The 17361-nt window shown below is 38.6% G+C and overlaps 1 protein-coding gene across 4 annotated transcripts in view; it reads right to left on the minus strand.

Annotated features, from left to right (window-relative positions):
- Positions 1 to 17361, minus strand: part of ARHGAP32 (Rho GTPase activating protein 32) — a 318668-nt gene that overhangs the window by 193674 nt on the left and 107633 nt on the right. For 2 of the 4 annotated variants that reach the window (XM_070048328.1, XM_051847957.2), the window contains exon 1: positions 7404 to 7653. The exons of the other annotated variants lie outside the window; for them this stretch is intronic. In XM_070048328.1, the coding sequence (XP_069904429.1) occupies positions 7404 to 7519 (116 nt within the window). In that variant the 5' untranslated portion in view covers positions 7520 to 7653. Of the gene's footprint in view, positions 1 to 7403; positions 7654 to 17361 lie in introns of those variants that run through there. 4 annotated transcript variants of the gene reach the window in all.

Here is a 17361-nt window from a genome sequence, read left to right on the forward strand (position 1 = left end):
GAACTGCCCTTCCACGGAGGTGGAAGGGACAGTAGCCAACCCGGGAAGAACCAGCAGCAAACCCGGGGAGGGCCGAGCAGACGAAAGAACAGCGCAGGGTCCTGTGTCGTTCCTCCACGAAGACGGGGAGCGACATAATGGTGCCGTGACTCGGATATGAAGCCTAGGCAGGGCTTAGTGTCGTTCCCCCACGAAGACGGGGAGCGACAATTGTACATTTCTACATACATACAAGTATATCTGAAAGATAAATTTTTAACAATGAAAAATTCTTTTCATGCCTATTAGCCTATTTTTCTATTGGACTGCTAAGTTTTATCTACATTTAGTAGTTTTTATATATGGAAAAGATTAATCCATCTGTAATACAATTTTCATGTATTTATAATTTATAAATTATATATATGTGTATTTATGTATTTATAATTTGTTCATTATGTTTCTTATAATGCAGAAGTTTTCTTTTTTATGTAGTCTAATTGCTCAATCCTTTTTTGACATTTTAAATCGTAAGTTCTTGTTCCCCTTAACAAAAAATTTTAATACTCATGTTTTCTGTCAAAATATTTGTGATTTCATTAATCTTCTATCACTTGTAATTTAACCTTGGTATGAGTTAGGATTTCACTGTTCTTTATTTTGCACAGATGAGTATCCAGTTTTCCCACAAACTACATATTGAATAGTGCACACTGCCTCCACTAGTTTTTGAGAAGCTACTTTTACCATATACAAATCATCCTATGGCTATGGGTTATTTCTAGGCTACCACCTCCACTCATTACACAATCTCCCCACCTCCAGCACCATAAGGCTCCAATTACTAAGGCCTCATATTGTATTATCTGGTGCACATGTCCTCTATCCATTACCCATGCTCTTTTTCCCTATCCCTAAAAATTTTCTTGGCTGATTATTTAGCCAAGATCAATTTATTTCAAGATGGGGTTGTCTGGGGGCCAGCACTGTGGTGAAGCAGGTAAAGCCACTGCATGAAGCACCAGCACTCCATATGGGTGCCAGTTCAAGTTCCAGCTGCTCCACTTCCAATGCAGTTCCCTGCTGATTGGCCTGGAAAAGCAGCTTAAGATGTCCCAAGTGCCTGGGCTCCTGCACTCACATGGGAGACTTGGATGAAGTCGCTGGCTCCTGGCTATGGCCTGGCCCAGCCCTGGCAACTGCAGCCATTTTGGGAGTGAACCAGCAGATACAGGACCTGTCTCTCTCTTTTTCTCTGTGCCTCGGCCTTTCCCTCTCTGTAAATCTGACTTTCAAATAAACAAATAAATATTTGTTTAAAAATCAGGTTATCTAATATTTGAAAAAGCATTTTCATCATCACATTAAATTTCCTAAATTAATTTAAAATAAACTGACAACTGTATGGTGTTATATATGTAGGCATGAACATTGTTCCAAATGTCTTTCATGTCCTTCAGTAATGTTTTACATTTTTTCATATAAATCTTTGAGTTCCTTTTAAGTATATATATATAAACTTATATATATATATATATATACACATATATACATATATATATATATATATATATATATATGGTGGAGCTGGGCACTGTAGGCTAAGCCTCCAGTGGCACCAGCATCCCATATGGGTGCCAGTTCATGTCCTGGCTGCTCCTCTTCTAATCCAGCTCTCTGCTTCTGGCCTGGGAAAACAGTGGGAGATAAAGTGCTTGGACCCCAGCACCCATGTGGGAGACCCAAAGAAGCTCCTGGCTCCTGGCTTTGGACTGGCACAACTCTGGCCCTTGCAGCCATTTGGGGAATAAAACCCAGATGAAAGACCTTTCTCTCTGTTTCTCCCTCTTACTGTCTGTAACTATACATCTCAAATAAATAACTAAATCTTTTAAAAAAAAAGTATATGTAAGTTTAATTCTGGTACTTTGCCTTTTAATCACTCTTCAGAATGGCATTTATCTTCTGTTTATTGCTTGACACACTATGGTTACCTGCTTTGCACACAGAGAAACTGAAAAGCGCTCGCACACAGCAGTCCCTCCTCATGTGACAGACCGTTTCTTGGAAGAGCCTACTTTCCAGCCTGGAGAGGACACTGAGGCCGCTGTCACATCCCTAAAGAAACCCACCCTGGGAGACAGACGGGAAGCTGCTGCCCTGCTTCTCTTCAGAATCCATGAAAAACATTCCAACGAAAGACTGTGTATATATGAAGAAACAGATCTCTCCTTCTCCAAAACGTGGTACATATACACAGTGGGATACCGCTCAGCCTCTAAGAAGGATGAAATCTTGTCCTTTACAATAACAATGATGGAACAGGTACTGTGCTAAAGCAAAATATACCACGCACAAAAAGACAAGTACAGCATGATCTCCCTTACATGTGAAATCTGAAAAAGGTCAGAGTAGAATACTCGTGACCAGAGCTGCAGAGAGTGGTGTGGAGGGGGAGATGAAGAAAAGTCCTCTGATGGATACTAGGCTACAGCATGGTAGTATAAGAAGTTCTGGTGTTCTATTACATAGTAGGGTAACCATAAGCAATGACATTATACTGCATATTTTTCTTTTAAAAAATTGAAGAAATAATATTAAATATTTTCATCATACAGAAATGATTAATGTTTGAGGAGATACATATGTTTACTCTGAATATTACACAGTATCTCAAAACATCACATAGTATTCCACAAGTTTATATAATTTTATGTCAGTTAAAATTTTAATTATGTATATAATTACAAACACGCATACACACATAATGTAACTAAGGATAAAAGGAAAGTCTTATAAGCATCCACGTAGAAAGAACAAGTTACCTACATAAGAAAAGAAAAGGCAGATGGACATTTGAGCAAATACAAGAAATCAGAGTATAATACTCATAGAATTTAACCTGAAGAAAATACTCAAGAAAACATCAACCAAATAATTTAGAAAAGTCACATTAAGATGAGAAGTGATATAGAGGAGAGGAAACAACAGTAAGTACTGAATGACATATAATTAAATCTGCGTGGATGACAAAGCATATGACATTATCTCAGAAAAAAAAAAAGGGTTTGGGGTGGGATAGATTGTGGATATATGAAAAGGTCCTAAAAGTCTCATCAAGGGGGATGAGACTGAAATAAAAGTACTCCACACATCTTATGAGAGAGGGAAGTAGAACAGAAAAATCCTGTTGGGGAAAAAAAATAACAATGAGGTAGATGAAACTGATTTCCAAACCTTAACAGAGAAAATACGCATTTGAATATAACAAGATGAAAATGGAAACTAATCATTAATGACAAGTAGAAATATAGCAGAACTTCAGAAATTAAATATCTGAGAATATTCTGATTATAATCTTGCTAAGCCAAGTCACTTGACGTATTTTAATTTTACATACTGGCTACACTACGTTTATAAAGAGACCTTTAAATTTTTCAGGGATTTTAATTTTTTTTTTACATTTTAAAGTGCAAATAACTGTTTGGGGGGTATAGTATTTGAATGACATATAAAGATTAAGGGAAAATGTTTTAAAATTTTAACTCAAAATAAATTAATAACCAATAAGTTTTATACAGCTTTTTATACAGTTTCTATGCTCCTAGGCCCTTCTGAACATCAAAAAACTCATAGAGACATAAGAAAGGCCCAATTTGGACTCTATCCCAAAGGGCTTAATTACAGAAATACCAAGAAAGTCTTGTAGCAGCATGTCTCCTGGTTAAGACAGAATCAGTACACAGATTATAAAGGCAGCCTAATGGCTCCACTCCAGTGCTATACAAAATTCTCTGAGATTACAGATGTTCACATCAGAATCTGTTGATTAGAAATAAATTCATTATTTTTGCAACGTTGGTAAGAATGTGTTGAATGAGTTCTATTTTTAAATGTTGAACGAATATTTAGGGACTAAACTAAACCCAAGATTTCATCTTAAAGGTGAGAGAACAATAATGAAAAAAAATTTTTCTTGGCAAAATATGCATCTTTTCTTCAAAATCAGAATATTATGGGTGTGATACTGGTAAAATCACCAATGTTTAATTGTTAAAACTACTCTATCCATGCAGGCTCAGATTGAGAATCTCTAACTCAAGAATTTCTGCAGAAAATAGAAGAGCAATCAGTTACAAAGGCATGGAATCATCAAATAGCTTTACTGGCTCTCAGGGGTATCAGTCATTAAAGCATCTTAAGATATTTGTGCTAGAAATAGGACACCACAGATACAGTTCTTCACTATCTGCACTGCTGCAGCAACTTCATACTTGTGGCACTGATGCAAATAAGGCAGAAGACAGATGCAACAATCCAGTCAAGCGAATCAAAATACACTTCTATTATACATAGTATATATAACGTAGAACAATTATACTTTTAAAATGTCATAAATCAATAGTGACATTCCCCCCAAAACACTAAAACATGTTTATTTATAGCAAATCATCCAGTCAAATGGAACGGCAGAAGTTTTCTTTTACATTTAATTATTTTACAATATTCACTTATACAAGTGAAGATGTGACTGGGAGATCAAAACATCCATAGGTCCTTATTGTAAAGGTACACAAGTTCTAATACTGTAGTCCAGTTATGTATTTTACATCACTTTCAATGTCAGTTACACCTGGATTAAAATTTTTGCTCCATCATGTACAAAATTTCGCTATATCATGACCATGTGTGCCAAGTAGTTCTCTCAGCCATTGATTCATCATCTAGAAAATGGAAAAAAAATAATACCCACTTTATAGGATTAATATAAAGTAAGCCAATATATAACAAATAACAACTTAGAGCAATTTTTTGTGTGTTGGAATTCAAAAATTTATTTTTCCTTTTCTACCTTATATTTCTCCTTGTTAATCACAAGATTCTGTTAATGATCACTAAGGACCATTCAAAACACTCTGAAGGTCTCTAAATATTGAAGTGTAACAGCAATTTTACCATGGTGATAAGGTAGATAACCACCCAGATTATTACCTTCATACTACAAATGAGAAATCTTCATATGAGAGATTTGTGAGTCAAGGGTGCACAAGTTTGAACTACTTCCCTGAAACAGATTGTGCAACATCCTATAGTGCTAGAATCTAAGAAAGAGTATCCTTTCTACCAACCAAATCCAAAAACGAAGGATACTCCAATTGCTACTAGACAGATACTAGCTCCTATCCGAGAGCACTTCTCCCTAACTCAGGTGCTTGTTGGAACCACCAGAAACTGCATTCTAGATAAAATAGGACCTCACTCAGCCATGGTGCCAAGTGAGACGATGCTATTCTTTTGAGAGTAAACGTAAAATCTAACATAGAAACTATTCAGAGAAAAAGGTCACTGTATAATCTTCTGTCCTCATTTTATTGTCTGTTGTGCACTTGCGGAAACATAACCATAACAACATTTTTGGTTTCATATGTAATAGCATGGATTTTTTAAAAAACTAGATAGGATGAAGATTTATTTGTACATTTTTTAAAAATTATTATTTTCACAAGATCAAGTCTCCTATAACACTGAATCTACTGTTTGGTTCTCCCAAGGTCACAGCCGCAACTCCTCCTATCCAACCCTTCACCTTCCACGCCCACACACACATTTTTTCTGCTAGGCATTTCACAGGAATGAGCCGGGATGTTGTGAAAGCACTCTGCTGCCATGTTTCCTCATGCCGCACTGCTGAATAGGTGAGAAACACTACATGATATTGGCCCTTATCCACATCTCTTTGTTGCATTTGTGAATACTTAAGATCAAATCTCAAAATCTTATTTAGTTTGGGAGGGCCATAGTGATATTCAGATAGGAAATGTAATTGTAAACAGAGAAAGAACAAACGTCCAATAGTCTCATGATCTCCTAAAACAATGTATACACTAAGACAGTTCTCAGAATAAAAACTGCTGTCACATATTCCTCAGAAAAGAACATTTGTTTTTAACTGTCCAAAGAGGGTCCCAGAGACATCTATCACCTAACAAATAGATCTAAGTTTTTTAGATACCAAACCTATTACAACAGCAACAACAAAGTAAATTGTTTCTTCCATGGACAAAAACCCCCAAATAACTTACACAAGTTTAATACCAAAACAAACCAATTCAACACAAACAAAACAAATATTGTATTCCCACTCACTGTTCCTGTGACACTGACCATGCTGAAAACTAAGCGTACATGTAACATTAGCATACCCTGGGAGAAATGAAATTTATTCAAACCAGCAAGGCTAAATAAAAAATGAGAGAACAAGAAAGTTGTGGGGGAAAAAACCAATCATATCCAAATAAAGTATTTCACTTTCATACTTGAACATTAAATTATTCTTTTAAATTTTTAGATATACTTCTCATTTAGTTTAAACCCCAGTTAACAAATTCAGTATAAGTTATCAAGTGTTCCTAATATGGAATCCTTCCTGTCACTGAACCTATAAAAAATGAAAAATAAAATCTATGCATGAAGAATATGTATATATTCTTTTTGAACATTCAGCATGAAGACAATATCTGATAAAAATGGTATGCTCAAGCAGCATACCCAAGCAGTCAAAGGTGAAATTATCAGATGTTTAATTGCACATGTGGGTGGCAATGATAAAATATAATACAAACTTTAAACTTCACAAAGATATTTTTAATGCCTCCGAAAATGTTAAATTGTTAACACTGCATGAAAAAGAAACGTCAAAATAAAGTTTCCTGAAATCCCTAAGAGTACAGCAGACTTAGTACACCACTGATCCTCTCTCCACAAGTTGGGTGAGTTACCGTCCTTCCCCAGTCACTCAGCCACTCGGCAGGTACCCTCTATAAACTTCAGTTATGAAGCTACTGTTACAGATGCAATAACCAAGAGAGATTGGAGGCGGGTGGGGTGAGCTGTTAAAGACACAGACAAGAGTAAAGATCACAAAGTAAAAGCCACAAAATAACCAATTTGTTCTTAATTAAAATTTTTCAAACACCTGCATAAGGCAACCAAAACAGGCAGACAGACAAATACACCACATACCCTAGAACCCATTCCAAGAAAAAGAGGAAGAAAAATCTATTACATCCAAATTCAGATCAAATCTATCAGATAGAAATCAGATACAGGAAGGGTAGCAGTTCATTGTGAGTCGCCACTTGAAATTCCTGAAATGCTACTGCAGAACCTGCCTAACACCTTCTCTTCCTGGTGTTCTAACAAGTCAGTTAAAACATATTTTACAAGCTCAGGGCAAGTTGTGGAATGAAGAGTGCCACATCCAACTCGAAACCTGTCTGCTTCAGCTGAAACCTCCCCACCCCCGACCACCCCCTCAGAAAGACGCAAAGCAAAAGAGTTGGAAACACAGAAGGGGGGGAGGGGGGCAGGGAACATGGAGGGACAAAGGCTGAGATTCGGGGAATCTCAAATTCCATAATTACCTGAAATTCTCTTCCTTTTCTCCCTCCTCACTGTCAGTCACCTGGGTCCTGACTGCTGAATCCAAACAAAATACACTGTCATCCCCCGAAATGCTACTCTCACTTTCAGTGTCCATCTTGTATCTTAAAAAGTGGAATCCTCAAGGCATGGGAGAAACAGCACCAGTGTCCAGGCTGTTCAGCGATGTACGCACACTCAGGTGTGTGGCAGGTACTCTGCTGGCAAGAGATGGTACTGGTTTAATGACAGCTGGGGCACAGACAGGAAACCACAGGCAACACATTCACTGCGTCTGACTGCCCCACCTGTGATACCTTGGGCCCTCCCACTGCCCTAGGCTCCCTGACCTACATAATCAAAAGCAGAGTCCATATGAAGGTGATTTTGCACTAATTACTTCTTTTAAAAATTATTTATTTATTTTGAAAGAATTACAGAGAGGGATAAAGAGAGAGGGAGAGAGAGTCTTCCATCTACTGGTTTGCCTCCCAGATGGCTGCAAAGGCCAGCACTGACCCAGGCCAAAGCCAGATCTCCCACATGGGTGGCAGAGGCCCAACCACTTGAGCCATCTTCCATTGCTTTTCCCAGGCCATTAGCAGGGAGCTGGATTAGAAGTAGAGCAGCTGGGACACGAACCAGTGCCTATCTGGAACGCCAGTGTCTCAGGAGGCAGCTTTACCTACTGTATCACACCACCAGCCCCTAATTACTTTTGGAATACTATCTTTCCTTTTTCAAAATTTCCATTTAAATTCATAATAGGTATTTTCCAAAAAGTAGACTTTTCTCTATTTGTAGCTTTTTGTGATCTCAAACTTGGGAAAAGTAAAGAGAAAACCAGAAACATAACACTACTGATAAAGGTTTCCAGGGCTAAGCACAATGACAGGCATGTTACAGGTAGCGTAAGAGGATCACAATTAACAGAAAAAACAGGAATGGCCTAGGGACTTGCCCAGCTCCATGCCCTGGAATGCTGACACCTTCTCTTCTGCTGTTCAGTACTGCAGCCACGCAGACCTTGGCTCAGGGAGCCGCAGCAAAATGGAAAAGCCAGGCTTGCCTATGACCAGTACTGTGGTGCGGCTGGTTAAGCCACAGCTTGCTGAACTACTCCATTTCAGTCTAATTTCCTGCCAATGTGCCTGCGAAAGCAGTGGAAGATGGCCCCCAGTACTTGGGTCCCTGTCACCCATGTGGAAGACAGGCCGGAGTTCCTGGCTCCTGGCTTCAGCCTGGCCCACACCTGGTTGTTGCAGCCATTTGAGAGATGAACAAATATATATAAGATTTCTCTCTCTTTCTCACTCTCTCAATTTTTATTATTCTGCACTTAAATAATAAATATTTTTAAAAAGAAAAATTAAATTGTCACAAGATGGAAAATGCTGACAGTTACAGAATTCAACTGTATACATCCACGGTGTCAATAAAATATCTTCTGGGAAATGAATGAAAAGTATAGCATCTGGGGCTGGTACTGTGGCATAGCAGGTAAAGCCGCTGCCTGCAGTGCCAGCATCCCATATGGGCACTGGTTTGAGTCCCAGCTGCTCCACTTCTGATACAGCTCTCTGCTATGGCCTGAGAAAGCAATGGAAGATGCCCCAAGTCCTTGGGCCCCTGCACCCCTGTGGGAGACCTGGAGGAAAGCTCCTGGCTCCTGGTTTCAGATCAGGGCAGCTCCGGCCATTGAGGCCATCTGGGGAGTGAACCAGGATATGGAAGACCTCTCTCTCTCTCTCTCTCTCTGTAATTCTGTCTTTCAAATACATAAATAAATCTTTAAAAAAAATTATAGCATCTATGACCCTGTCAACAACATAACTGGTACTTAAAAAATGGCCATGTTGGCAGCTATCAGAGACACATCATTGTGTTCATGTTTACTGGCCCTTTACAGAGCAGTAACAAACTAGTGCTACTAGACTAATACAAAAAAAATTCTTAAAGAAATCTTCTGGTTCACCCTTGAATTTTCACACTTGAAAATAAGGAAAATTAATTTTTAGCTGATTTTGCTTATATAGCATATTTTCCCTTTCCTCTTGTCTTCTTTTGTTTTGTTCTGAGAACGAGAGAAATCCCATGCACCATCTTACTTCCCAAATGCCCAGGGGCCAGGAACTCAGTCCAGATTTCCTGCACCAGCACTTGAGAGGCACCTGTAAGCACCTCAAGCACATCTTAAATGCTACGTCAAATGCCCTCCCCAATACGTTGAAGTTCTAACAGCTAATCTACCTCAAAAATCCCTTACCATCTTCCAAAGATCATGAAGAGAAGTTCCTTCCTCACTATTAAAATACAAGCTCATGCAAGAAAATCCTAAGAGAAAATGAGAAAGTCCTTTTTAAGCGTAATGTAAAAAAAAAAAAAAAGTCCTGCAATCAGAAAAGACTGCTATCTTATTACTTAAAACTTTTTAAATCTTCCATTAACAAAAAAATTAATGAATAAAGTCTAAATACAACCAAATTGAGGAAACACTATTTGGAGCATATCATGAAGGGCTAATTGTTTAACATATAAAGGTTTCCATCAAATCTTCAATACTCAACAACCCAAAAGATAGGCAAAGAGCGTAAAAAGAATAATCAGAAAAATACAAAAGAATTGTAAGACACAGAACGGTACTTAATTTCACCCAAAATAAAAATGTAAAAGAGAGAGATGAATTTAATCTATTAAACAGAAAAAAATTAAGAAGGCTTTAATAAACTGTTTGGAAGAACATATGGGAAAATAAATATTTTATATGTATAAGATGTTATAGTATTGGTGGGAATTTAAACTGGTACAGCCTCACACAGGGCATCTGGCAAAACATACCAGGATCCAAAATGTACACCTTTTTAGCTGAGCAATTTCTTTTCCAGGAAAAATTCTTATTGTCACAGGTAGAAATAAGTAGCAACATTCATTGTTGCTTTAAAATAGAGTAAGATATCACAAACAGCCTAACTTGTTCACTAAGAAAAACTAGATGATGAAGTTATGGGGGGCATCTGTGGAATGGAATGCTATCCAGAAGAGTGAAGGGAGAAAACAAGGCAGACAAGGCAGCCCTATTGGTCACCATATGGTAAAAACCATGGAGCATATGATTAAAGCAAAAAAGGAACAAAGGTGTAGAGCGGCGTATGACTCTAAGTGCTCCAAATTCCTCTTTGAAGAGAGTGCAGCTGTCTATAAAGGAGGAAAGTAGATGGAGAAGAGGAATAAAAAGGAAGATAGTTTCTCACTATATCATTTACAGAAACTCCTTGCCAAACAGTTCATTAATATTTCATGTCCCCCAGTGAATAATCTGATTTGTAAATACTATTTTACAGGAATATAGATCCTCTTCTAAACCATACTAACATTGACCCTATTCATTCTCCTCTCATCACTGATCTGGGCTTTCAGTTACCATCACTGATTTTCTGAACTTCTTCAAACCCTTTCACGGATTAAAAAAAAAAAAAAAAAAAGTGAACCATGCAGTCCTTTCACACAGAACACAGATGAACAGTTTGGCTTATCTAGGACCATTCCGGAACTCGCCCTTTCTGGTCCAGCTCCACTCCAGAGCTTCAACTCCGCAGAAAGGTCTGCCGCATCCTTCATCAGACGCTCCAAAAAGACCTTGTGAGACTTGTTCTCATGGCTTTGCCTCTGATATCTGGCTTTCAAAAAGCATTCTAAACTTCAAAATCAACCTGTGTTTCTGTTTCCTGTTCCCTTCTTCAGCGGCCAATGAAAATGCAGCAGAAACAGAAGGTGATGAATTGGAGAAGGTGGCAGGGAGGGGCGTGGAACAAAGCAGAGCCCCTCCTCAGGGACCAGTATGCTGGTCTGCAGAGGGTCTTGGTATTCCTAAGCTCCAGAGCATGCCACCAACTCCTTTTTCCTGATCAGGCAGGCTTCCCTTCCCAGCCACTTTCTGACAAGTGAACTCTAGCCTTTGAACTCAACCATATGTTTAACTAGCTATTGCTTAGAACTCAATGATTCTTATCGTCTACCATCCAACAAGTTAGGAAGCTGAGGGAAAGGGAAATATCTAATCCCACAGCAGCAAGGGGAAAAACACTCCTAGAAACAGTTGAAGAATTCCATGGTAAGGGCCTGCATCTGGTTAAGCCCCTACCTGCAAGACCAGCATCCCATACGGGCACCTATTTTAAATCCCAGCTGATCCTTCCAACCCAACTCCCTGCTAACGTGCCTGGGAAAGCAGTGGAGAACAGCCAAGTGCGTGGGCCCCTGCACCCACATGAGAGACCCAGATGAAGCTCGTGGCCCAGTCCCAGCTGCTGCAGCCATTTGGGGAGTCAGCCGGCAGATGGCAGATGGAAGATTCTCTCTCTCTGTCTCTCTCCCTTCTCTCTGTAATTCTGCCTTCCAAATAAAATAATGAATCTTTAATAAAAAAAATTCCAAGTTAGAGTACTTTTTTTATTTTTTACCAGAAATCATGTTTAAAAGTAGCCTGTTTTTCTAGGAGTAAAGGTAAAGTAGTAATACTAACAGTAAGTGCATACAGAGAACTTATGCTATGTGCCAAGCACAGTGTTAATGACCTTACACAATCAATTACAAAATTCACAAACCACCTTTTAAGACTCATGTTGATACATTACAGGTTAAAAAAAAAAAACCTAAGGCTCAGCATAATAATTTGGAGCTCATATATCTGCATTAAAATCAGCCCAAGTCCTAACCACCATATAGAATGTCATTTCTGTGGGAAGAATATGTGGTTTTCATGTGCTCCACATTCAGCTCATTAGCCTGACTCTGGTCTCCCAGTTTTGTTTCTGTTTTTGTTTTTGTTTTGGTGGGGAAGAAGCAGTGATACTACTGACTTAGATTCTGCTCCATATCCTGTCCCCACACAAGGCTGAACACTGTATGCATAAATTCAGGTTTACTACCAGAGAGGGACACAGACAGATCACACAGCAAAACAACAGCAGAGCAGGGGTAGAACCAAGGTCTCAACACTCTCATTTTCTCTCATCATAATATTAGAGCAGTCTTATTAAACTGACAAACAGGAACAGGACTTTTTAGCCTAGCAGCTAAGCTGCTCATATGTCACAGGAGAGTGACTGAATTCAACTCCCAGCTCCTGAGTCCAGCTTCCCGCTAATGCAGACACTGGGAGGCAGCAACTGGATTCCTGCCTGTGAGACCTGGATTGGCTCTGGGCACAGCCTAACCCCTCTACGGCCATCATGGGCATGTAGAGAGTGATCCAGGATGGGAACTCTCTCAGTGTCTCTCTCTTTTTGCCTCTCAAATAAATGAAAAAAATTTTAAAAGAACTGTTCAACACAGTGCATAGTTAACAGGACAATAAACATCTCCTCAATTATGTACCAAGATCTGTCTACAGACTACTTCACAAGAAGGGATCTTCAAAAGGCTCATGGAAAAGGTATATTATAAAAAAACTATGCATGAATTTCAAAAATTTTTGCACCAAAATAAACTTATCTTTTAATTTCATTTTCCACTAGCTTTCTGAAATAACCTAGTATGACTCTAAATATAGATATACCAAATCTATTTCTCAGAAAAGTTTGCATTCTGAATATGAATAATATGTGCTCTGTATAACATTCTCATACGTATGGATAAAATAAATGTATTAGAAAGAAGAATTAAGCATGAGTCCTTCTAAAAATTGTTCCAATGATGACAAGGTTTCCCTGAAAATGTACAGAGTATAATATGTAATGTAAATAATTCACCCTTAAAACATTTCTATAATAACTAGGCATTAATTCTAAATTTTAGATTTTATTAATCCATGTTTATATAACAATCACATTGGCAGGGACTTTCTACAAAGAAATAATTAACTTTTCTAAAATATTTATTTATTTATTTGAAAGAGTTACACAGAGAGAAGAGAGAGAGAGAGAGAGAAAGAGAGAAAGAGAGAAAGAGAGAAAGAGAGAGATCTTCCATCCGATGGCTCACTCCCCAATTGGCCACAACAGCCGGGGCTGCGCTGATCCGAAGCCAGGAGCCAAGAGCTTATTCCAGGTCTCCCACATGGGTGCAGGGGCCCAAGGACTTGGGCCATCTTCTCTGCTTTCCCAGGCCATAGCAGAGAGCTGGGTCAGAAGTGGAGCAGCTGGGTCTCGAGCCAGCACCCATATGGGATGCCAGCACTTCAGGCCAGGGCGTTAGCTCGATGCACCACAGCACCAGCCCCAGAAATAATTTGCTTTTAAAGAACAACTATTTCTTTATTATGGAATACTCATGTTTTCTTAATAATTATGCATGGATACTTGCTTATATTTATATTTTAAGGGTAAATTATATTTTTATATTTTTATAATTACATTTATAAATATATAACTATATTTATATTTATATATAATTATTTTTAAATGGTAAATGATTCTTATATATACAATGGCAAATTTATTTCATTAAAACATCAAAAATAGAGTTCAATTCATTTAATATAAACCTCTACCAATCTTTTTAAACAGAAAAGAGTTCTACTTGATTGGCAAATGGAATACTTTACATTAGAGTAGATTTTGCTTCACTAAACACAAAGATTCAAAGAAAGATTTAATTTTGAATTGTTCAAAAAAACTAAATGAAATTTCAAATTTCATTCTCACTGCAAAGATATATGCATATTCAATAAAAACCAAACAATGGCTTTTCATAGAAAATGAAGTATTCTGCAGTCAAACAGACTGCCTCAAAATGCAACTGTGCCATTTACAAAATGTTAGTCTTAGATAAGCAATTTGAATTGTGTCACAGGTTGGTAATCTATACAATAAAAAAATACACATAATGAAACTGCCTTATTGCACAGCATAAAGTCCTCCATGAACAACAGCTATCATCATCATCATCAGCATCATCACCAAAACCATAAAGTGTTTTCATCACTGTGACTACATAAAATCTGTGGACCTTTGGCTCTTTTTCATCTTATCATTCTGTAATTTTTACCATTATTTAAAAGAGAGTAGTGGGGCCAACACAGTGACACAGCAGGTAAAGCCGCCACCTGCAGCACTGACATCCTATATGGGCACTGGTTTGCGTGCTGGCTGCTCCACTTCTGATCCAGCTCTCTGCTATGGCCTGGGAAAGCAGTAGAGGATGGCCCAAGTCCTTGGGCCCCTGCACCTGCATGGGAGACCCAAAAGAAGCTCCTGGCTCCTGGCTTCAGATGGGCGCAGCTCCGGACCTTGCAGCCATCTGGAGAGTGAACCAGGGGATGGAAGACCTCTCTCTCTCTCTGTCTCTGCCTCTTTGTAACTCTGACTTTCAAATCAATAAATAAATCTTTAAAAAAGAGAGAGAGAGAGTAGTAGTAGTAGTAGTAGTAGTAATCTAATAAATAACAGGAAACAAGTCCCAGCTTAGCTAATACACTGTTTTCTAATTATCTGAATTCCTTTACGGAATTGTGAAGGATGGTAAGTCAGCAATTACAACAGGGGAGGGCGTTGTGGCACAGCAGGTTGCCTTACCCTTTGGGACACACCCCAAGTCAAGAGCAGCACTTCCCATCCAGTTCCTCACTAATGTGACTAGGAGGCAGGCAGGGCTGATGGCTCAAGTGCTGGGACCTGTCACCTTGTAGGAGGAGTTCCTGGGCCTTGGCTTCACCCTGGCCTAATCCCAGAAGTTGCTGGCATTTAGCGAGTGAATTAGCAGACAGAAAATCTGTGCCTCTTCCTCTCTGCCTTTCAAACAGAATAAATGAATCTTAAAAAAAATTACAAGAGAAAGCGTATACTCTTCCCTCATTGCATTAATATAAGGGTTACAAAGAACACACAAAATCAGATTATGAAACATGAAATATGACATTTCCAGTCTTCTTAAAGAAGTAAATATGAAATGAAAATTTTGCAACTTTAGGAACAAGCTCCCTCATAATTCAGCTGAAATGATCTACTGTTTTTCAGTCCAATGTCTTTCAGTATAATAAGCAAAGATTAAAAGGGATACTTTCTGAAATATTCAATTTTGAAAAGTGTGTAATATTAATTATAGACATAGAAAACTGATTTCAACAAATACATAATTTCAGGTTACACTTTCACTGGATCACTGACCAACTACCTTCCACCATCACACATTCGAGAATCATCATCTCACATAAACATAAGATAAAAATACTCTTAACAGTCCACCTAACCAGACTCCCTGGACACAGTTTTTCACCACTAATCTCAGTATGCAAAAACACTACAGAGTGTGAGTTTATTATTGTAAAAAAAAATAGAATTCTTAATAAACACATATGTAGAAAAGTTTGAAAAATTAAATAAAATACTCAATACTTTTACTTCCTATTTTATCTATAATATTTTAATTGTTTAACATAAAATGTGTTAGTTGTTTAATTTCAACAGGAGCTAAAAGGTCCACTCCATACTTTCTTCTCTTGAATAGCTGCCACTGAATAATACATATTGACTAAATGACGACAAAAATTCAAGAGAATGGAATATAAATTCAAACACAAAGGCAATGTGAATATAAAGGAGGCAATATTTTGGCCGGCGCCGCGGCTCACTAGGCTAATCCTCCGCCTAGCGGCGCCAGCACACCGGGTTCTAGTCCCGGTCGGGGCGCTGGATTCTGTCCCGGCTGCCCCTCTTCCAGGCCAGCTCTCTGCTGTGGCCAGGGAGTGCAGTGGAGGATGGCCCAGGTGCTTGGGCCCTGCACCCCATGGGAGACCAGGAAAAGCACCTGGCTCCTGGCTCCTGCCATCGGATCAGCGCGGTGCGCCGGCCGCAGCGCGCCGGCCGCAGCGCGCCGGCCGCGGCGGCCATTGGAGGGTGAACCAACGGCAAAGGAAGACCTTTCTCTCTGTCTCTCTCTCTCACTGTCCACTCTGCCTGTCAAAAAATAAAAAAAAATAAAAAAAAATAAAAAAAAGGAGGCAATATTTTATACAGATCAAGGCAAATCACAATAGAGAAGGAGAACACCAAAAAACAGCAAAGTTTACAAACAAGTACCTGGTCTAACTAGCTAAGCAAACGCAGAGATTCTTTCGATGACCGGATCCCAGATTCATGAAACCAATTTATGTATCACGACTTCATAAGAATTCTTATATTTCCTGTCCTAACCTGTAAAGAACCAAAATCAAGGGTGTTTACACAACAATGAATAAATTCAACACCCTTAGGATTACTGGGGTGCACAAATCACAGCTATTTACCAACAAATGTTAAAAGTTCCCACGATCCAATCCAGAAATACTTTGTTCTAGTACTCCAAGTTCAAGGTGCTCTTATGCACAGGGAAACATAGCCTACTAGATGAAATTAATCAGAAGCTACAAGGAACAACTCATACATCCACCAAGTTATGGGCACAGAGAACAACCAAGTTGTATTAACTTTAGAATTCCACTGGCAGATTCAATAAGTAACAAAAACACTTGCTGTATCAGATAACAGCAAAATTTAGAGGTCTCAGGAAATCCTTCTCACTGGCTAAGCAACAATCTCATAAGTCTGACAGACCACTCATTTTTGCCTACAATCTACAGATGGAGTAAGTCAAATGATATAATTAATAAAGTCTGAAACAAGTTATAATTTTTCTAGCAATGGGTTAAATAACACTAAATGTAGCAGCAAAATAAAAACAAAAAATAAAAACACTGATAAAGGTAACAAATAAAACTTAACATAATCATTCATGCCTTTAAATGACCACAGAATAAATAATATTTCTTTGTAAAAGGTACTCTACACAACTAAAGGAAGGAACGGGAGCATAATCAGTGTAAAAATACAGTTTTGAAAGTTAGAGACCAGTGCCAGTGCTGTGGCACAGTAGGTTAATCCTCCACCTGTGGTGCCAGCAACATTCCATATGGGCACCAGTTCTGGTCCAGGCTGCTCCTCTTCCGATCCAGCTCTCTGCTATGGCCTGGGAAAGCAGTGGAAG

The sequence above is a fragment of the Oryctolagus cuniculus genome, chromosome 1, assembly GCF_964237555.1.
Source record: "Oryctolagus cuniculus chromosome 1, mOryCun1.1, whole genome shotgun sequence".
Taxonomy (NCBI): domain Eukaryota; kingdom Metazoa; phylum Chordata; class Mammalia; order Lagomorpha; family Leporidae; genus Oryctolagus; species Oryctolagus cuniculus.